This window comes from Scatophagus argus, chromosome 3 (genome assembly GCF_020382885.2).
Source record: "Scatophagus argus isolate fScaArg1 chromosome 3, fScaArg1.pri, whole genome shotgun sequence".
Classification (NCBI taxonomy): Eukaryota; Metazoa; Chordata; class Actinopteri; family Scatophagidae; genus Scatophagus; species Scatophagus argus.
Window position 1 is genome coordinate 7,120,749 of NC_058495.1, and position 22,711 is coordinate 7,143,459.

General features: G+C 39.0%; 2 protein-coding genes across 3 annotated transcripts; both read right to left on the reverse strand.

The window, feature by feature from the left end:
- Positions 1-1,407: 1,407 nt before the first annotated feature.
- LOC124056062 (glycerol-3-phosphate dehydrogenase [NAD(+)], cytoplasmic-like) lies at positions 1,408-6,320 on the reverse strand. Of its 2 annotated transcripts, XR_006842948.1 has the most exons (9): positions 6,184-6,320; positions 4,979-5,156; positions 4,733-4,873; positions 3,998-4,136; positions 3,491-3,603; positions 2,916-3,152; positions 2,715-2,821; positions 1,808-2,022; positions 1,408-1,765 (listed from the first exon to the last, which is right to left on the reverse strand). XR_006842948.1 is itself a non-coding variant. In XM_046383148.1 (8 exons), the coding sequence occupies exons 1-8, from the start codon at positions 6,225-6,227 to the stop codon at positions 1,926-1,928; spliced, it is 1,056 nt and encodes a 351-aa protein (XP_046239104.1). In that variant the 5' UTR covers positions 6,228-6,320; the 3' UTR covers positions 1,408-1,925. The 2 variants fall into 2 exon arrangements, 1 of the variants encoding a protein (XP_046239104.1); XM_046383148.1 differs by having other exon boundaries at positions 1,408-2,022.
- A 1,166-nt stretch (positions 6,321-7,486) lies between these two features.
- smarcd1 (SWI/SNF related, matrix associated, actin dependent regulator of chromatin, subfamily d, member 1) lies at positions 7,487-22,466 on the reverse strand. Its single transcript, XM_046383152.1, has 13 exons — positions 22,233-22,466; positions 18,010-18,185; positions 17,560-17,602; positions 16,703-16,825; positions 15,962-16,084; positions 15,619-15,735; positions 14,934-15,035; positions 14,620-14,781; positions 13,637-13,734; positions 13,366-13,501; positions 11,542-11,664; positions 10,156-10,257; positions 7,487-9,093 (listed from the first exon to the last, which is right to left on the reverse strand). Exons 1-13 carry the CDS (start codon positions 22,416-22,418, stop codon positions 9,040-9,042), a joined length of 1,545 nt encoding a protein of 514 aa, XP_046239108.1. The 5' UTR covers positions 22,419-22,466; the 3' UTR covers positions 7,487-9,039.
- Positions 22,467-22,711: the final 245 nt, after the last annotated feature.

A 22,711-nucleotide genomic window follows, 5' to 3' on the forward strand; every position in this document is an offset into this window, starting at 1 on the left:
TTTGTCTCACAAGAAAAAGACTTGGACTTTTCCGGAGGACCGGTTTTACATTTTAATTTTGAAGGTAAAAGTAGCTTCCTGTATTTTAAGGCCGTCACCAGCTAGCTTGACAAATCTTGGCTGTCGCCCTGAGATGAGGAAGTGAGACACATCCCTCCTCCCTCACTCCTCACCGGGGATGGGTGCCATCCATCCTTTCTGTTTTTCTGTTAGCACCAGACTGTAGTAAGATATATAGATACATTTGAAATACTGTAACTTATGATACAGAGGGAGATTTTCCAGTTTACAGAGAGTAATGGGATATATAGGTTATCTTTACGGTCTTATCAAAGGTAGAAAAGGCTAAGGGGTATCATAGACTTGTGATTGATGTGATGACACACCCAAGTGGTCAATGGATGTATTGCAGCTCTATGTAAAGGAATAGTATGTAGCATTTTAGTTTCACAAGTACAGGATATTTTATTTCTGTAAGGGCTCATACAAACATTGTGCGTCCAGTGAAAGTCATCATAAATGTTTCTAATCGTTCATTTAAAATATAAAAACTTTGAAATCAAGCTCAATGAGGCTGAAATATGTTATTCACATTGGTGTAGTATTTCAAAATTATTTTGTGTTGTTCAGCAGGGATGAAGCAGCTGCACTGCTGTCTGCTGTCTAATTATAGATGGACATTTGCCCCTTTGGAGTGTGTTATTATTAGAAATCTCATAGGGCTGTTGACTCAATAACTATGTTAGGGATTTCAGCAAGGGATTCAAATTAACAAGTGCCAAATTATGTAACTTTGTGGTCTATGACATAACTGAGAAACAAAGCTAATAAAGATAATACAAAAAATAAATAAGTAGACATGTATGTGCAATCAAACAGCACACATGGAGAGGGTACTTACCGGTTCTTGAGACTTTGTGCTCCTCATTTTTCATGGCCCCTTTTGTTGAAACTCTTATTCGCAGTGACCAAGCATTGATGGGGTGCATGAGCATATGGTGATGGCCAGATGGCTGTTAATGAATGCAGACTGGTTTCTTGCATTTTAGATCACATTTCGAGAGATGTTTGTGAGTGAATGAACAGAATACTAAAGGCCTGTTAATCAAGGGGGTTGATAAACACAAAAGAGAGTTTGTTTGATTATGAGGGAATTCATAATGAATTAATTAACATCAGTAGTCCATACTGAACAACACAGCCATCGCCTATGAGAACTGAAGCAGGATGTGCACTTAGAGAAAGGTTGTAGTAGACACTCTAGAAAATGGTAAAGGTGAAGAGTTTAGAGTGGCAGCCTGACTGAGCTTAGGTCAGATTACAGTGAGGCTGGAGGGTGTATATGAATGTATCCTTCAGGCAGACACCAGCAGGTTAAAAAGAAAACATTTAACTTGAACACAGGCACAAGGTGAACAAGTTCAATAATTTATTCCAAAATAAATCATGTTAGGTAAGTGGCTACCTCTTCAGAAGGTCAGAAGAAAAACAGTTCAGTGGGAGTGGTTACAGTTGTGAGCTCAGCGCTTTGTTAAACACTGGAAAACTTACTTGTCAGTAGAGAGACGAGTTAAGGCACTTTTAACTGAGAAATGATGCAACGGTTTATGTTTTGTATAAGGCAGAGTGATCCAAACGTCTGTCTTTTTAAGACTTGGTAAATTTACGCGACAGGTTGTGACATGTATTTTTGTAATCAGGAGAAGCACGAGTTACGCTTTTGCCAGTGACAGGTCAACACAGCAGCTCACGTAAAGAAGCAACTCTGCTCCATTTTTTTGCTTTTCTGTTCGAGTATTCATGTAGCCAATGTAGTCAAGATTTGGCAGAGTCCTCACCTAACCCCCCTGTCCCATAATCACCTGGGTTATACAGTAATTCTAATGTTAAAGTCCTTTCACAGTTTCTTCCCCTTCATCAGTCCTTCACATGTGCTCTGGGTGTTTCTGCAAACATTTGATGAAATCTGTGACAGGGTGGCCATTGAAGCAGATCTGGTAAACAGCAGTGAAAAGAGGAAACCTGGAGGGGAAAAAATGATCTAAGAATGATGGAAATTATTAAAGGAACAGTTTGACATTTTGGGACATAAGCGTATTCACTTCATTGTCAAGTGTTAGATGAGAAGATTGGTATTTAGGTATGATACCAATGTTTTCTAGCTAACTCTAATCTAATCTAACTCCCAGCAGAAAATGTATTAGCATGCATCTATTCATCCATTTTCTATATTGCTTATCCATGAAGTGTTGTTGTTGGTGGTGGGGGGCTATCCAAGCTGACTACGGGCGAGAGGCTGGACTGGTCGCCAGTCACTCGCAGACCTGACACACAAAGACAGACAACCACACACGCTCACACCTACGGGTAATGTAGAGTAGCCAGTTAACTTGATGAGCATGTTTTTGAGGTTGTGTTAGGAAAACTGAGTATCCAGAGAAAACACACAAAGGCAAAGTGGGAACATGCAAACCACCACAGAAGCGGCTAACCACTGCACCACCATGTCGCTCCACATATTAGCGTATTTCACAAAATGGCAAACTGTTCATTTAAATACCATGGCAACTGATGCATAACATGATGTGAACACAATTCGGTTTTGTTTTTTAAATATACCAAATGTACATTCAAATGCACTCCATAAAAGAAATGTATATCACTAATAGTAAAATGATAAATAAGTCATCTTGTGACTAAAATCTCAAACTTACTTTTCCACCATGTTTTTCTGTTTCAGTATGTGGTGCACCTCAGTTGCAGTTGCTGGACCTTGAAGCTTCTGCCCATTCAGCAGCTCATTCTCTAACTGCTCAATGGTCTGAACAAAGAGAGACATTTGGTGACATTTTGGTGTTTGATATCATATCATGCTTATCATAAGAACAGGGTGATCCAGAATTTGTTCCTCATACCTTGCCTGTTTTAGCAAAGGCCTCCCCAATCTTGCGGTTGCGTCCACCATAGCAGGTTGTGATGAGGTCAGCGACGCCACAACTCTCCAGGAAGGTGGCAGGGGAGACGGGGCAATCTGTGCAGAAGACCCTGGCAAAGGCAATCATCTCCATCAGGCCCAGACGAATCACTGCTGCCTTGGTGTTGTCGCCAAATCCCAGGCCATCACAGAAACCTGCTCCCACCGCTACAATGTTCTGCAACATTAGTAAAGAGGAGAGGCTGCTGGTATTCAGCTGCACTTGTTACATGTCAGGGTCAGGGTTACAGATATGTAGGCAAAAGATGAATATCAAAAGAAATATTGGCATGTTATCAACAAATAATTCATAAACTAAAAAAACATTATCTTGTAAATGGACCTCTTTTGACCATACAGTATTCTTCACCATTACAGCTTTTTATGCAGCATTTATTTGTGTATTATTAAATCTTGAAGAGCCTAAGCACGAACGTGACATTGACATTTCTGCTAGTGCTCAGGTGGTTGTTAAAATCAGAAAGCAACTTCGTGTGATGAAAGAGAAGCGCCAACCTTGAGTGCCCCACAGATCTCCACCACATCAGACTCTTCCACCACGGTCACACGGAAGTTGGTGGTCTGCATCAGCTCCTTCAACATGGGCCCATAAGCTTTGTCTTTGCACCCTGTGTGCAAAAATAATTATTAAATCATTATCAGTTTCCCCAGTATATCTTGTGTATCAAACAAGCAATAATGCATCTTTAGAGCTGGACAGAAAAATTATGACTGTATTATACCAAAATACCAAAGTCCTCCTAAATATGCGTATAGGTGTGTTTAAACAGAGGACTTCACCCCACAATCTTCCACTTCAAATAAAACAACATCAAAGGCCAACATACAAGATTTTTGTGTGCTCAATATGACATGCAGAGTCAGAATCTAGGGGCGACGGTGCTCTGGTTTGATGATAATTTTGTCATTTGTCATTTCTAGTAGACAGATACATTTTGTCCCTTAATTGTAGACATCTAATTAAAGAATTAATCATGTCAAACATTCATCTATCCTCCGTACCGATGGTTGTCTCACAGAACTTCTCCTCTGCGACCTCACTGGCAATGTTTGCTCCCATGAGGACCGTCGTGGTGATGCCCAGTTTCCCTCGGATGACCTCTGAGATCAGCTTCAGACCCTCTGGACCTGCATCGACACCCTACAGCACACAGATATGTTGGACCATAATACCGTATCTTTACTGTACTCTTATATATATGTGTTTCACTACTGCTTAAGAACTGTTATACCACTACAGTATAAACACTGATGAGCCACAACATTAAAACCACTGACAGGTGAAGTGAATAACATTAATCATCTGAGTCTTGAGAAAGGCGCTTATAAATTTACAATGCAATGTTCTGCGTGGAAAACTGTTAAGCAGGTGGTTTTAATGTTGCAGCTGACTGGGGTATATTTATGTCATACATGACTATGCAACGTGTCTCAGGTTTGTTTGTCACTACTGTACACCATTCTACCTTAGTATAATATTTTTATTACATTCTATTTTATTGTATTGTATATATATGTAAGATTTTATTCCAAAATTTTACCTCTGCGCTGTTTCATGTCTTTGGTTTTCTTTTTCTCATTTCTCATTTACTTGCTAGATTCTCTGACTATGTTGGAGGGAGCATAAGAACTTTATTGCCAACAACTGCTTCAGTGTAATTTGTTGTTCATTTCACAATTAAAATACTCAAACTTGCACTTGGTGATAAAGAAAGCTAGAAGTAAGAGAAACATTACTTTGATGAGAGACATTCCTATGGCATCTTTCTTGATGTGGTCTTTAATGGTGTCGCACACCCTCACAATGAACTGGTGAGGGACCACAAAGATCAGGATGTCAGCTCCTTTCACAGACTCAACCAGGTCTGGAACAGCCAGCTGATGAAGAGAGAAAAAATATGGTGAAACATCAATCATATGGTCACTTCAAACAGACGAAACAGTGTAGGACTTCTAATCATCAAAGAGTGTTGTCATGCTCACCACGTTGGGGGGCAGCTTGTGACCGGGCAGATACTTCACGTTTTCATGGTCTGTGTTGATGATTTCTGTGAGTTTGCGTCCACTCACCATCTCTTCAAACACCCACATATTCACTGTGGTCTCAAACTTGTCATACTTGGCTGCATTGGCACCCACAATCTTGGCGATGGCAGAGCCCCTGTGGACATGGAGACACTCAGTGCCCATCCTGGTATTAAGACAATGGTTGTCTGAACTTACTGTTTCCCAAAAACAGTTAAATGTTCTTTTTTTTTCCTGTTTGTAAATGGATTTCATTCAATATCACGCTTTGGGTGTTTCTCTGTTCTAATGTGGAGTGGTACTTGGAGAAAAGATGATTAAACTGTAATTACTGAATGAAATGTTCTTTACATGTACTATTACTGATATTAAAGAAGTCACAGTCTGACCACTTTTTGGAGGTTTTTACAGACATGAAGAACACAGCAGGTGAATGAATGAGAAGAGGAAGAGCGTGGAAGAGAGTCTGATTCAAAGACAGGATATTGAATACCATTACATTACATTATTGTTACAGTGCTGCTTAAATCTTCATGCATTAATAATAATTTATAATAATACATATATACATATTATAATAATACACTGGCAGGAGCCACTCTGCCAGATGATGAGCAGATTTATTTCTGAAACTAAAGTTAAAAGTCACTGAAAATGAGGCTTTAGTAGAGTTTCAAGTGCAGGACTGTGATGTGTGAATGCTTCCTCCACCACTGACCCAGTGAGTGATATCAACATCATATGAAGGCTGACTCAGCATAAAAACTGCTGCTTTATGAAAGACAGGAGCTGCTTCTTTAAAACAGAGCAGGAGTGCTCAGACACCAAAGGTCATATATACTAAGTGCCGGTCTCAGAAGACCCTGTTATGGACAGCTTTAGCAGCAGGAGACTTTATTAACTTTATGAAATATTTATCTGCTGTGAACAAATGATAAAGTTGCCTGAATCTTTCTCTCAAGTTTGCCAACTTCCAGACAGCATTCACAAAACTCCTTCACAGTGCGTGAAATCTAATCCAGAGAACAAAAATACTGATATGGTGACTGTAAACTCACTATTGCACACCACTGACAGACCACACTGTACAAACATGAAACTGGGAGGATGTTAGAATACATTAAATTTAATTCACAAACACACACCAAAAATCCTTCACTCACCAGTTACCAGAGCCAACCACACAGATTTTCTTTGGTGCTGCCATCGTGTGTTTGACCTCTGAGACGGAGCTGCTGCCGCTGTGAAGACAGACTGAAGCCAGGACAAAAAGTATTTATACCAGACACACAGCTGAGGGTCAGACACTCCCTCTCCTGCTGGTTGGTCTGCTCTGCTGCCTGTCAGGGACACATTTTCTCTCCTGTCCTCTGTCTCTCTCTGTCTCCCACAGAAGCAACAGGAGAGTCCATGATTCAACTGTTGCATTGCAATGATGTATAAATACTCAAGCTGCTTCTGCTGCCATCAGCATTTTACAAACATGAGACAATTAACGCAAATAGTTTGGTCAGTTAAGTTAGGAAACTGTGTCACTGCTTCCTGTCAATTAGAAAGTCCAGTCTTATCAAAGGAAACAAATAGAAATTCTGGTACCTCATACACATTGCAAGTTAGTGCTGCAGTTATTAGTATCTGATTCATCTTTACACAGAATATAATTTACAACACAGATGCCATAAATTTTCTGCATGATGTGAAATTATGTGGTGGAAAGTAACTGCATTTATTCAACAACAGTAAGTCATGCTACATACTTAGCACTACTACTTTACTTCACCAGATGCATTTTATGCTACTTTGTACCCCTTCTCTACTTCTCTAAATGTTGTACTTTTTATCCCACAAGTCCAGATTTGCCTGCCAACTGGAGCTACTAGGTTCTTTTACATAAAACCTACATAAATACAATGCATGATTAGAGAGAGAACAAATGTTTCTCAACTATTTTGGTTTGTTACCTCTTACAAAGAAGATGCTGTGGAGTTGGGGCTCTTTGTCTCAAAGTTTCAAAAGTCTCCAAATTATCAGTTATACCTTCTCTATTAACATCTCTGATGGTTCATGTGAATTAGTTTTCAGCTAACCAGAAGTAGTAAAAATATCCAATAATTTACAAAAAAGTAAATTTATCCATTGATATAATAAAATTCCTAAAATGAAAACAAATTTGTGCCTAACTTCTCCTCAAGATTTATCTCAATAATCTTATATATCTATATATATATATATATATATATATATATATATATATATATATATATATATATATATATATATGTGTGTGTGTGTGTTTTCAGCTGCACATCTGATGGGGCTTTAGAAACATTTATAATCACTGAATAGAGAAAGGAACTGCTAGATATACAAATATTATATATATATGTAAATGCTAGAAAACAAAAATAATTGTTTGTTGTCGCAGTCTTAAAGCACTTTTTCATGATTCGGACACACACAAATTAGTACATTTTACTTATCCTTTATTATAACATAATAAGAACATACAGAAAAATAGGTTTGGTCCATGAAAAAGTCTGCAGATTCAAACAATACTACACACGCCCAGTGTTGTGTTTTACACCCCAGAGGTTTCTACCACTTGTTTCAAATCATATACCCACCCAGACCCACATTAGTGTATTCTTGGAATTAATGAAATGCACACACACAAAAGTTTCAGCCAGGACACTCATCTTTACCACCAACTGGGAAACAACCATTAAATGCAAAAGGTGTCAGGTCATCAGCCAGGGTACGAACACGCTACGACTCCTTAAATCTGCTCGGCCACACGTGCGACTGAGCTTGTTTAAGTGTTTATGGCTTCTCCGCACATAATTAAAATACAAAAACTAAAAGCAGAGGATTTAACTTTTCCCAGCTCGCAGGCGACATGAATGCCGTGTGTATTTTGCCTGCAGGGCAGATGTTCAGCAAGTGAGACTGCTGTCTTTATGTGGAGAGCTAAACCACTGTGCTCTGGCAACAAGGGTCGATTAATAGTATAAATACTGGTTCAACTATCTGAGCATAGACAAAGAGTTAAGAAAAAACATCTGTCAGGATAAGAGATACAATTTTACTTCACATCCATCTTCAGTTTTTTTTCTGCTCAGTATTTACAAAACTATATAGACTAAAGGTACTCATACTAGCTACTTCCTTGATAATCTGTACTAGCTAACAAGACAAGTACTGATATAATACATATTTTTAAAACAAGGATCAGTGATAACAAAAAAGAAAGGAAAAGATCTTCATACTTATCGACATCCTTAGTAAAAGATGTATATTCTGCAATGTTTGAGCCTTTAAACTCAGACAACAGACTGTGGCAAGCTGTCAAAACAAACTAATGAGAACTTAAGACAAAGTGAAACGTGAACAGCCAATGTGCAGCAAAGTAGCCTGACCGATTACAAACACAATCACAATCAATATCTTACTGAATATGCAAGCATATGGGGGCCAAGTTAGGTATGTATTTAAATGTAAATTTATTTTCCAAAAAGGGGAACAAAGAGCCATGGCAGAGTCAACACATTCCAGCTGATTTAAGATATTTTTAGATTTGGGGACAAAATACATTAAGAAGGTGCCAAGTACAATCTGCCCTCTGCTTTTTCATTTGTGTACAATCTGTACTTTTGTGTGGGCACAATGTATCAAAATGAAAGGAATGCTTGCAGGTAAGGCTTAGACATGCAAGAGAAAATACACTGTGCTCAAGGAGCTCTGGTGAAGAAAGAAAAAAATATTTATAAAAAAGTAGAAGTAGCAACCAAATCAGAATAGCAGCAGTAGAGCTGCAGAGTACAGATTTAAAAGAAAACAAAAGGAACATCCTATGTAACGGTAAAGCCATCTAGTATCTATGTCTCTATAAGTTTGTCAGAAAACTGTGAGAAATTCACTTTGAACATCCCACACACACACCCACACCCACACATACACACACACACACTAGTCGTCTCAAACAGCACATCTCCTTATTTGCCACCTGTCGACAAATTTCTTTAGGTGTTCCTGATGCCGAGCGCCTGCTCCAGCTCCTGTCGCCTCTGCTGAACCTGAAAGACATTTTCACATACAGCAGATTTTATCCCCAGAAGATAAGGCTATGATACAATGTCAACAATGAATGCGATAAAAACAGTCCACAGCCGTGCTAGTGGCTCTGTGAGGTCGTCCTTGGGCTTAAGTCATCATGCCCACACACTGATGTTAAGATATGTTTACTGTGTTCACCATCCTAGCTTAGAGCCTTCACCAACATTTACAGCTGAAACAATTAAGTAGTGGATTAACAGAAAAATAATATGAAACTATTTTGACAATATATTAATGAGTTTACTCATTTTTTAAAACCACTGATGTTTCAAACTTTTGAATTAAAATATTTTAACCAATTTTGCTGTTACTCTTTCTTTCTTGTTTTTTTTTTTTTTTTACATTTACATACTTGTGCTCTGTCATCATATATTCAGAAATCCAGTACCAAAAGAAATTCCAGTGGGCACTGACATGATTATTCAAGAAAACCATTCACAGATTAATCGATAATCTGGGGCAGCCGTGGCCAGGAAAAAAATCTGGGTGTGGTGGAAGGATTAATCAATTACCCCCCCCCCCCCCCCCCCCCCCCTCAATTAGCTGGCTGATGTGTGCTCGAGTAAGGCACTTAACACACCCCCCCACCCCCAAAATTTGTTCCCCGGGCACCTGAAATGGCAGCAGAGAAGAATTTCGGGTTATGTAAAAATATACTGACAACAAAGATTTAAAGTTTTAATGAAAATATGAAAATTTTGACACCAAACACAAAGTACAACTGATCACCAGTATCCTAACAAATCATCCTCTGAGGACCGTCAATGACTGAACTACATTTCATGGCACTTCACTCAGAACAAAATGTCCACCTCTAAAGGAAAAGTCAGAGGACCACCACCATCAGCAGGATTTATCCAGTGGGTAGCCTGAATGTCTGTACAAAGTTTGATGGCAATCCATTGAATAGTTAATGCAAGACTCAAGTTTGGATCAAAGTGGTAGAACCACTGCGTAACCAAGACTAAGTACAGAGGAGACAAAGTATAGGAGTTAGCATAGGTCAAGAGGAAACAGGATACCTTGGAGTAGAAGTAGCGACAGACTGCCTCCTGAGCCCACGGCTGGTAGTAAAACTCTGCCCTTCGCTCTTCTTCTGGGTTTCCTACCACGTCTGTCATGGTCTGCGAACAGAAAGAAAACACAGTTAGACACAACTCATCTTGTCCTAACTGAGATAGTAAAGAGTAAAAGATCACACAGGGGTTAATAACATGAATCAAACATTGACCACAGCTGTGACAAACATACTGTCACAGGAATTTCTTTTTTTGGCCACTTCTTTCACTGCTCTGTTGCTGTGGAAGCAGCCAGCGAGCTTTGAAATGAATTCATTCAATTTCACAGAGAATCGGCTGACTAAACACTGCAGGTGGTTGACAGCTGGTCAGCAGTTAATCGGCTTGTGGTCAGAAGTGAGGCCTGCACGCATCCAGTCAGACATGTTATTAAATGTTTCACGCTCTATTTTGACTTGGCCCTCCTGTGTTACACCTGAGGGAGCAGCATGAGCCTTGTGGTTTCAGACAGAGTGATGTCCATGTGCTTATGCAGTGAAGTCCTCTTTCCACAGTTTTAAATTTGACCTGCCACAGCAAAGACTAAATATTATTATCCCCAAATTTGACCTCAAGGAATTTTCTAAAGAATACAATAGTAGAACTTTACTTTTTTTAAATTTGATTGTTTTACTTTGATAAATCAAACTGCATTCAAATGGGTTTTACAGATTGTTACATCTTTGTAACAACTGTTACATCACTGACAAACAACCTTTATGAAAAATCTGGCTCAAAGGGATTGGATTCAAGTTCAAGCTACAATATGCAGAAAAAAAAGAAAACTTATAAAGAACTTATGCAAAAGTTATTTCTCTTCTGAGCCTCTAGAAGAGAAATAACTTCCTCTGTGTGATGGTGTCTGCATTTCCTTATATTCTCAGGGCTTCAGGACGTTTCTGGGCCTTCACGCAACGCTATGTGGCCCCAAGCCAATAACAGTGCAAGGTCAGGACAAAAACGTAGAGACCAGTCCACTGTCTCCTTCTCTGTCTGTCTGTCGTAAAGAGATGCATGTTTGTGTGCCTGTGTGTCATAAGCAGGTAGGCTGAGCAGAGGCACACAGGGAATTGATAAAACTTGCACTTTGGCTGTATTCTTACAATCTTACTTGCTCAACATTTTACCACATTAAAAAAAGTCTCTTATTTACAAAGTACACAAAAATCAAACATTTCTGGATGCTTAGTACATTGAAAATAGCTGTGAAACAGCAGAAGTGCTATGAGGTGGATTTGCCTGTTTTTTGTTTTATTTTCAAGAAGAAGCAATGTGGTATCTGCGGTGATAACGGAGCACAGATATAAGTTTGTATAACATTCATTGTGAGGTCATGATGAACACACCCACCTTGAGGTCTCTGCACTGGGACTGCAGCCAGTCATTGATAAAGCCCTGAGGATCTCTGGCAAAACTCAACATGAACTCTCTCTGGGTCTTCAGCTGGTTAATGGTCTCAATAGTTTCATGGATCTGAAAAGAATCATACAGAAAAGAGTCATATTTTGATGTAATATCATAGGATCATATTTTCCTCAGTATTCATTTTCCATCCCATATTTCCCAGATCAGTGATTCCAAAGACCATTTTAAACTATGGTGCTGGAGCCATTTTGACTGCTTTGTACCTGAAAAACTTGCAAGAAAGTGTGCTGACTGTCAAAGTTTAAGCTGCATAATAACCGCACATATTTAACAGAGTTTTAGTCTGGTGATCTTGATGTTAACTTGCTTAGTTCCTCAGTGTTGATACAATCAAAAAAATGCATTATACAAATGGAACAACGAATGCTGCCTATATTTTCTATGTGATTGTACATTTCTTAAAAACATCCAGCAAAATTATGGAAATAATCAGTGCTATGTAGAGCTGTTTTCTACACAATAAAGGTGGTGCTAACACAGTAGGAAAACTTAGCATCCAAACAAAGGCTGAGTGAGTAACACTCAATGTAAACATAACTTTTGTTTGCTCACAAAAAAACTACAGGGAACCTTTGAGGTGGTCACTTTGGGAAGTGCTGTCCTAGATATAAAATTCTTTACAAAGAATTCTCCACTGGTTTGATGAATCTTTAGCAAATGAAGACAAAGCAAGCTGAGTAAGGACAATGTCTCATGACACAGGGACACTGCTAGTTATTAGGTTATTATGTTAGTTGTAGGAAGATGTGGGTTAAACACAAGTACTGTAAACTGTTTTTGATATCAGGCCAGCAGGAACTGGGTGTATATCAGAAATTGGATGGCGCCTACAAACTATACACAAGCTCTTTCTCTTTACATTGTTAACTTCTCTCAGAACAAAGACTAAACAGGAGGATGTCTTTTAGGGGAATGTCTCAGTGCCTTATCAGTGTGATAACAGCCATCCCAGCCAAGGTAATGGCTGCTAGCAGGAGGTCAAGAAGACCTGACTGACCTCAAAACTGTTGAGCAAGTAGGCTGTAATTCACAGGCAACAATTTGAGAGAGCAGATGTATGAAACTGCCCTCAGCTGATTCAGAAAAAAATTCAGGGGGAAAACATTCTACACAGTAGCTCGATGGAACAGGAGTTCAGTGAAAGAAATTGCACATTCACTTGGTATAAGTGTGTTTAAAAATGGCTTTTAAACAGCAGGTGGAGGTTGTCACTAAGAATACACTGTGACAGTAACAGTGTGAGGTATTGTGAATACACACAAACCTTTATTGATTGAAGGCAGATGAATTCTAACATTTTGAATATACTCAGTATGTTCCTGATCATTAATAATTTATTAACCTTAAACACACAACAAACACACAAAGGAACACACAAAAAGCATATAAATATGCGAATTGTTTGTTAATAAACTCCATTGAACTTTTTTTACTGTGATGCTAAATTTTTTTGCGTGTTCCAAAAAAGTTTTAAATGTAAAAAACTCTATGATGACAGAAAAGTTCACCTTTGACCTTTTGGATATATATAATATCACCACTTCATTATTTTATTCTATTAGACCTTTGTTTGAATTTTTTTTTATTTTGTCTTAAGTTATGGCCGAGTCACAGTGACTCTTGACCACCAAATTCTAAATAGTTCATTATTGAGTCAAAACAGACCTTTATGCCAGATTTTGAAGAAATTCATGCCAGGTGTTATCGAGCGTTCAAAACAGCTGCTGGCTGTTGGGCTGGGGTCTGTACCTTATTGTCCAGTCCAGCTATTTCCTGCTGACTGGCTGTAGACAGCAGGAAGGAGTTCATCTGGGTCTTCAGTGTGTCATCCACCTCCACGTCAATGTCATAACAGGCAGTCTTCTTTTGGTCATTAGGGTCCACACTGTAAAAGACGACATTACATTTACTTCTAGTTGTATACATATATTGTGGGTGGATAAGATTAGAAAAACACAACTTTCGAATTTGAGACTTGTGCCACAGAGAAGCGGTCAGACGTCATGGTAAATACAGTTACCTGATCACATGGTTAATGATGATGGGCTCTGGGGGCATCAGGAGTGCATGCAGGCGCTGTGGGATCTCAGAGAATTTCATTCGCTGAGTCTCAAAAATCTACAAAATGAAACAAACACACTCAATGTAGCAACCACTATTTAGACAGGTGGAGGAATAAAATGAAAGAGTTGCCTTTCAGCATTAAGTATTAGCTAAACATGCACGCTTTTAGAACTATATATGCCTCTTTGGACAAAAGCAGTGACCAAATACTGGCCTCTCAACTATCGAGACAGTGTTGGAGAAACTGTTTGAGGTACTTTGCTTTATTCATTTATTTATCATAAGGCACAGCACACATTAATTAGCTTTAATGGAATGCAAATGTGTTACTGCTTAAAAGCAGTAAGAGAAAGACAGTACATTCCAGGATAACTAGTCATTCATGAATAACGAACATGATAACTCAGGTGCAGCAATGTTTCTTTCATAGTTTAGCCTCTAATAAGTCAAATTTGCTAAAATCAGCTATGTTGTCTTTCCTATACGTCTTTGGTCTCTCTATTACTTGCGACATAAAAAAGCTTTTAAATTGATGGCTCTATGCCATCTTTACCACATAAAGAAGAAACTGTAAACTAACCAGCACATTTATTTCAGGTTAACTATGTGGGAATCCTCCATTAACTTTCAACAATCCTGTTTATCTTGGCACGGTAGAGGAAAACGCGCTGGGAAACCTCTCAGTGACCCAGAAAGAGCATGAGTTTCCATATAAGGACCGAGGGAAGAGCAGAGAGGAACTGCTCCACATTAAGAGCAGGAATTAACCAGGACAACTACATGACTGTCGATCATTTCAGCTTTATGTACCAGCTTTAGTTTATATTCATCAGGTTGAAAGAACGAAGGCCTCTTCTGAGTTATTTCACAATAACAAAATGTATCACATAAGTTTAATGTAAATTAAACTAATGGGTTACAAAAAGAGAGTATGCTCACCTGCTGCAGGTATTTGTCACAGTTGATGAACTCGCGTTCATGAGGGTCTTGGAGCTTGTGGGTCTTGACATACTGCCACAGGGCCTGAATGATGACAGGTCTGGTCTGGGTGTGAATCCCCAGCATACGAGCCAGTCGGGGGTCCAGCTTGAACTGAGGGGGCTGAATCAAAGAAAGATGAAACTGCTACTAAATTTGGGTGTCCCTTCAATGAACCACTTCACTAAATGAACAAATGTTTGAAGGGCCCTTGAAGGCAACATTTCCAGGAAACTGAGAGGTATAGTGAATATATTGGTGGGCAACCCCTTTACCTGGTAGTCAAGCATGAGCAGGACGGTGCAGCGAACACCCACATCACCAGGCCTCTTCACTTGGAAACCGTCAGTCTCCTGGGTGGTGGCAGTCCTGTGCCACTAAAATAACAAGAAGGATATTTTAATAACAGCGCACTTCCTGATTAAAATATAAACTCTTCATTTACAAGGTCACAAACGGCAAGTAAATGTGACCAAAATGTGACCAAAATAATAATGGTAAAAATCAGCAGGTTGTATTTAAATGAGTCTAACATCAATGCTGTTCCCTGATTCAAAACACATTTCCAGCCCATTTTCATGATTAATTGCTTAGAACATTAGATGTCAAAAAACCGTGAAAAACGCTCATCACAATTTCCCAGAAAGAGAAAAAGATGTGTTGAAATTGCTTCTGTCTAACTAACAGTCCAAAACCCAAAGACTCTTTATTTAGTGTCATAATGACAAAGAAAACCAGCAAATCCTCACATTTAAGAGGCTGTTACCAGCAAATGTTTGACATTGTGGCTTCAAAATTGGCTGCAATGATTTAACGCTATTCAAAACAGTCAGCAACTAAAAATCTTTCAACTCATTAATCTATTACTCATTGCAAATGCATAATATATCATCCTTGAAGGGGAAACTGGGCAAACATCTGCAAATGTGTGCATTTACATTTATAAAATAAATATCTTACTTCCACAAGATGATTATCTGGACCATACAGGTCCTTGTCCAACTCAATCACTAGAGACTTGAAGAAAGAGGAGAACTTCCGCTTCTGTTTGGTGGCTTCGTACTTGGACACAGCCGTCTGCAAAGCAAATGTTACAGTTATTGTAAATAAGAACGCAAGCAATTTTGTTTAAAATATCCGCATAACATTTATTTCTATTAAACATTTGGTTGTTATTAGAAGTATTGGGGGGGGGGATACCACTGGTAGAGCAGTTTATACATTAAGCTATAAATAAATAGTATAAATGTAAAACTTTAATATTTTTGAAAATTAAATCAATACATTTAATGACAAAGCTTACATCTTCCAGCAGACGGCCCTCAACACGTAGCTCCCATGATGCAACTGTGCCCTCGCCATCCTCAGCATCTGGCTTTGCCGGGTTGAAGGTGTTTGATATGAAGATCCGCAGTTTTCTCTTTTGCTGGAAAGTCAAAAGTAACTTTAAAGTGATGCTGACTAATGCGATCATTCACTCAACAGTGACTTGACATCTGCATTGTTAATCACTACAGCTGGACAAACTTCTGGACATGACTTCTTTCTAAAAGCCCATGACTCAAATCCTATCGCATTCGATAAAGACAGAGATATAGATAGCTAGGAATTGCTAGACAGCAGTTGTGACAGGTTGTCGCTATATCTAAGTTTACATCAATTTTATGGTTTGCGGAGTGCAGACACATGGAGGACATCGAACATTTAAGAACTAAAACATCAAATGTAAGGCTGCTACATTGCTTCCCTTCAGTATAATAACATCCGCCCACTTATTTTCAATAAAAATGAAAACAGCAGTGCCAGTATCTTACTTCAAAAATTAATGAGCTGAAACTTGGAACACTGTTAAAATGACAAAACACCAAACCCACCCTTACATGGGAGCTTGCAAAACGCATGAACTGGATTAACAACCTTTTACCAAATTACTTTAACGTCCAGTTATAAGGAACATGGAGGACCCTGGCTTTGTGAGTGGCTGTTAAATTTGATCTGGAGTCATAGAGTTATTGCAGGAGTGAAGACTGAAAGTGAAACATACCTTTATGGGCCTCTTGAGGGCCTCCTGAATATCCAGTCTCTTGCGCATGATGGTCTGGTCCAGCTTCCTCTCAAAAGCCAGCAGATCCATGTAAGCCTGAGACTCTGGGACCAGTTCTCTGATCTGCGATACAATAGAAGACACCAGTGATCATTGGTACAACATCCAACAAGTACAATAGTGCATGCACAGTGGAACACTGGCAATTTTCAATTTTATCTCCAGAAAGCAATCTTCTTTAAGAGTTATAGGTGGACTTTTGTGGACCTATTCTGTGTCTTTTGTACATAGCTAAAAATGTTGCAGTGACAAGAACATGACTCCAGGCTCCATATGGCTCCAGTATCTTCCACAATCACCAAGCCTGCTGAAACTGTAGTTCAAGCTCCAGTGGCTGCCCAGCTCTACATTTCTCACAGCTATAGTTCCTCTGTCACAACTAGACTAAAGATGAATACACTCATTTATGCAGCTGTGCGATGTGAAGGTTTCAGAAATGCAGTAGCTGTACTGAATATCGGGTATAACATGTTTTCAAAATTCTAACAAAAAGTCCATCCAGTTATCCCAGGTGTATTTAAGAGCTTGGAGGTTCAATTCAAAAACATTGCACAGGAATACATTAATATACTATACATAAAATAAGTGGGCCGAACACATTCAATTCAAATGGAGAACTATCAAAATTTCCTGTTAAGTGATTCAAATCAGCACACTCTAAATTCTAGTACTACAAAAAGGTCTCTTTAAATATTTTGTTGTTTGTAGTCACCTGTATTAAAATGGAGAAATGCAATACCCCCAACAGAATTAAAACCAAAACTGATGGACTGCCATGGACTTCTCTTAATACTCACCCTCTGAGGTAGAATTTTATCAGCCATCTTCTTTTTCTTTGTGCTGTGAGAACAAATGATTAAAAATAAGATCAGTCCGAGTGTGAATCACAGCAGAGCATGACTCCACTAACACAATCACTATAATTCAGTCGCTGATCAGAAAGGCTGGTGGGATCAGGACAAGATCCAAAAACAAGTGTTGCATTTCTTTCAAGAAAATAGTGCTGTGTCTTTTGCACTAAATCCATGATAATACATTGAGAAAGTTGGTTTGTAATCTACCAATAAACACAAAGATCACCGGTTATTGAAATCCAGGTATTCCTCTATTTTAAGTTCTTTATAGACTGAAATCCCACTGCCTCTATTACAGGTGGCTGTTAATACAATAAAGCGCATAATTAAAGTTGAATTGCAGATATTGATCCTCTGTTCAACGTGAGCACTGCTGCTGCATGAAGGACTTACTGCTGGTTGCGATTCTGCTGCTGCACCTGCTGAATCTGTTGGGGCGCGGGTCTCTTGCGAGACGGGTCCATCACGCCAGGCATCACAGGCCGAGACACTGGGCTGTTGCCATATCCTGGGGGGCCCATGGCTGGTCCCTGTGGGGTCATACGGCTGGATGGAGGCATTCCTGGTCTCTGCACAGAGAATAAAGGAAAAATTAATTCAAGAGATTTTGTGGGCAATGGTTTTCGATTTCACAAGTCACTTCACAGCCCTCAAGTCTGGAGCGTACAGATATCTGACCACCTGCACTGAGGTTTTGGAGACAGGATTCAGTAGTGACCATTTTCATTGCCCTTTTTTTCCTAGACTGGACTGACAAAACAAGACATCTGAAGACATTCCCTTAGGCATAACAAACTGAGATGGGCATTTTGCTTTTCTGGGTCCTTATGTTTTATAGACCAAAATGTAGTTAAATTACATAAAAATAAATACATGTAAAGATATAATCATAACACAAATAAATATGATTTGTCAACACCTATTTACATTCTGCAAGACATTCACACTGCAAGCCTTAGTGGTCAAATCCTAACTTATTGCTCAGGTCTGTATTTTTTGTTCAGTTGTTCACATTGATTTTTTAAAAAATGCTTCCATTACCAGTTTCAAGCGTTCACTGGTCACAGTCCTGAACTGATCCAAAGATGCGAAAAGTATATATAAGCATAGTAGTACAAATACTTATATAGTATATAAGTATTAGTAGTAAAAGGAAAACCAAGGTCACTGAAGTCAGCATTCAGTTTCAAGACGATGTCCATTGGAAGGCAGGAAATTAGTGAGCAGATGATAACGAGACAAATTTTTAATTATGGCTTCTTATGGAGCCTAATGGCTGCTACATCTGTAAGGAGGAATGTGATTCAATCTACAGGAGGCTTAAAATTCAGTTTAGTTTTCAGTTTAGTGATGAAAAGTTATGTGTCTGTTGATAATGATGGACTATGTCTGGGTTCACCTACAGTCAAAGAACTGCATGTTTCTCTTTCTGGCATTTGTATTTCTTTGTTTTTATTTCAGTGTTGTTATAATCCAAATCAGTGACATCATGATCAGAGCGTGATATGGGACTGGATCAGTCTCAACTCAAAAACACTAAATATACTAAAAGCACAACTACCCTCAAAGTGCTAAGGCTGTATTTCCAAGTCCATGTGGATTTTCGCAATCGCAGCTTTGAAACGGCTTATGAGGATTAAAGCAGATCACAGTCTACCATCTTGACATCCTTTCACTGAAGCATATATGAAAATTGTTTAATGTGATTGTCATGTTTGCTATAACACATAAAATTAAACAAATGCCTCTCAGGCCACTGCAGAAATGTCAATATAATTAAGGCAGCAACACGTTAGCAGCACACCTCAGGATGTAAATGATTCATTCTAAACTAAACATTTTTTGTAAGCACAAGAAAAACAAATAGCTCATAACCAAAGCCAAAGGCACATAAGAGCTCTGTGCTGCTTACAAAAGCAGAAAGTTATCAACATCAAATCAACATACTCATATTTACATTGTAAATTTAACATATTTAAGGTGTAAAGTGTTACAAAAGGAAGAAAAAAATCTGCATGCCAACTAATTCAAACAAGTCCATGCAGAACTTGCATTTATAACTCACCAAACCATGCGCCAAGAACTCAAACAGGCGACTTCTCGTATCTAACTGCATGAGTGCAGGTGAGAACAACACACAAATAACAAATCAATGACTGCAGCTTTCCTTCCAGCCGTCAGTCGAACAAATGAGAGATTAAGGCAAAGCACACTCCCTCGTCAGCCTGTGGTGGAGGGTAGAAGGGAGGGAGAGTGACGGCTATCGACGTGTGAACTATACAGGTGAGATCAATGAGCTCTGCCTTTTCCACACAGTGCAGTGTGGGCAGGAAGAGACTGCATGTTCATCAAAGTGTTCTTTATACATACATCATAACCTTGGATTACTTGAACAACTGGATTTTTGCAGTATTCAGACAATGAAGATGCTCTGACTATGTTGTGAAAGGCTGTTTGTGTGAGTGAAAGCTGTCAAGGACGGCGGTGAAAAAAAGACGCCTTCAATAAACTGTGCTTCAGGTTTCCAGTAGCTAAGCAGCAGTCACTACAGCTATGAAGCGGTGATAAATGACTTTTTTTTTAAAAAAAATCAAGATTCAAAATACAAACGTGATATTCTAAAAAAACAGCATGTTAGATCGATTTTGTCGCAAATACAAAAACTGAGCCATTTTTCAGAATATTCAGAAAATTAAACTAGCTAATACCTATTGACAAATCTACATAACGGCTTTCGTACAGCCACAAGAGCACAACAGTGACTTTGCTTTAAATATAAAGGTGAAATAACTAAAAGCAAAATTGCATTTCATCTTCACAGTTAACAGGATTTGGAGAAAAAAGCAGTATGATATGAAGGCTTGCATTAGCCCACTTCCAGAAACCAGTCACATGTAATACAGTTTACATAGTTTCCATTATTGAAAAGTACACAAAGCTGGTCCATCACCTCAATTTTATGATAGACACAAAAGCAGGGAAGAAACCTTATTACATTTTGGTACTGTCTAATGTTACATTTATTTTGGTTTCATATTTGACTTTCTAGTGCAAATTAACTATATTTCTCAAAAAGAATTTTGTCATTCTTGGATGCTTTGAGGAAACTCCCATTGCTGTACTTTCATTTACAATCAGATCTGATGATGTGAACAATGCCAGTGAAAAATATGATTCTCAAAGACCGGAAAAAAAAATATTTGTACTTTGTTTCGAAAGTTGTTTATATGTCCTTTACGGACTTATAACATATGGAGCCTTAGGATGGAAAGATGAGCATTAGTCACCATTTTGTGACATTTTATAGGTCCACACTGGTTATTGAGGAAACAATCAGCGGATCAATGGTGATTTAAAATAACTGTTGAAAAGTTTTATAACTAAAACATTCGAGAAACATACATTTTATATGAACTGAAATTCAGTCTTGTCTATCATCAGCAGCATACTTTGCATAAAAAAACAAGAAAGGCGACTGAAATTCACATTTTTAATGGAAATGAATGAACAATGGATCAGTGTTTTCTTAATTGTGTATTATATGTGGCACATTAAGCTCACTAATCAAATGCTCCTGAGCTCCAGACTGTATTTATCTGAACTGAGGCTTTGAGAATAGAGCACAAGCTAAACAGACTGCAGAAATCTTTGTGTTGTTGGGCCATAAGAATAAGATGAGACTTTAGATTTTAGGTAGGCATGACTCTGAGAGTTGTTAATAGATATAAAGTTTTTAACTACCACCTTGATCCTGATATAATCTCCAATATATTCTGGACTTATTTTTCCACATCTACAAAAAACATCCTCAGATGGAGAACCCATCAGCATAGATGTCCATTTAAGCTCCATGTCTTGCACAGTGAAAGCTCGAAGAAACATTTGGAGTAACAATCTTGGTCCACATTATTATGCAATACCTTAACCAGCTGGGTCGAGACAGTAAGTAAGCTTACCAAAAGCAGACACTACTGTTACCTCTACAGAACGAAAACCATCAGCTGGCATGCAAGAAGCATCGGGTAATGTGCACACAGAGTACGGTCTAGTCTTCGTTTAAACCTCTACCTCAACCACCGTTTTCACATAGGAGAACTGGCACGGATAGAACCTGCGGCTTCGTGCAGCCTATTCATTCATAAGTGGTAAGGCAGAGTAAAGCTATCACTAAACTAACTTTAAATTCTAACCACAGCCTGAACTTTCTAAACTACGACGCGAACAATGAAGATTCAATTTATCTCACTATTTAGAAACTACTCAAGGCCACTTAAATATTATTTTAACAAGTATACTGAGTGAAATACAGTTAACAGCTAGCGCCTTTAGCAGGCTACGCGAATAGGCTACCGTGACTAACTAGCTAAGCTTAATTTTAGCGGGCGGGAGGTTTAGCAAATTCAAACAACAACCAAAGTCTTGGTAGTCACTCAAAGTGACCAGTTAAATGTTTCGAGTGCGTATGCACTTTTCGACGGGGTTGCCAGATATTATGAGCTGCGGCCCGCACCGGTAACGGTGGTTAACGTTAGCCGTCAGCGACAAAGCAGCGGTAAGAGGCTTTGTTCTAGCGGACTGGCTAACGCGACAACAGCAAAGATGGAGAGATCTCTCACCGGGTACCCAGGCCCGGGCATCGGGGAGCGGTACATGTGGTTCTGCGCGGCCGACGACGGTCCCATCCTTCCAGAAGGTGTCCCTGGGCCCATGCCTGGTCCTGCGCCCGGTACCGGTGGTCCGGGTCCCATTGCTCCACCACCACCTCCTGTCGGTGCCGACTGAAACCCCCCTCTGGCCGCCATCTCCTTTCTGAATGTCGCCGCCGGTGGAGGCACGGAACTACCGCGAGAGCGAGAACAGAGTTTTGGGTTGTGTTGACGGTTGCCTAGCGGCCCCTGCTGTTTATTGGTGGTACTGCAGTAAAACAGTACTTTAAACGTGTAAATGGCCCTGGATTATTGGAAGTTATACAGGTCCAAAAATAAAACACTTCAAAAAGGGTAAAACACTGAGCTTATGAAAACACTATGTACTATATGTCTTGTATTTTTACTGTGCTTTACAAGCTTTAATTTAGCATACTTATTATTTATAT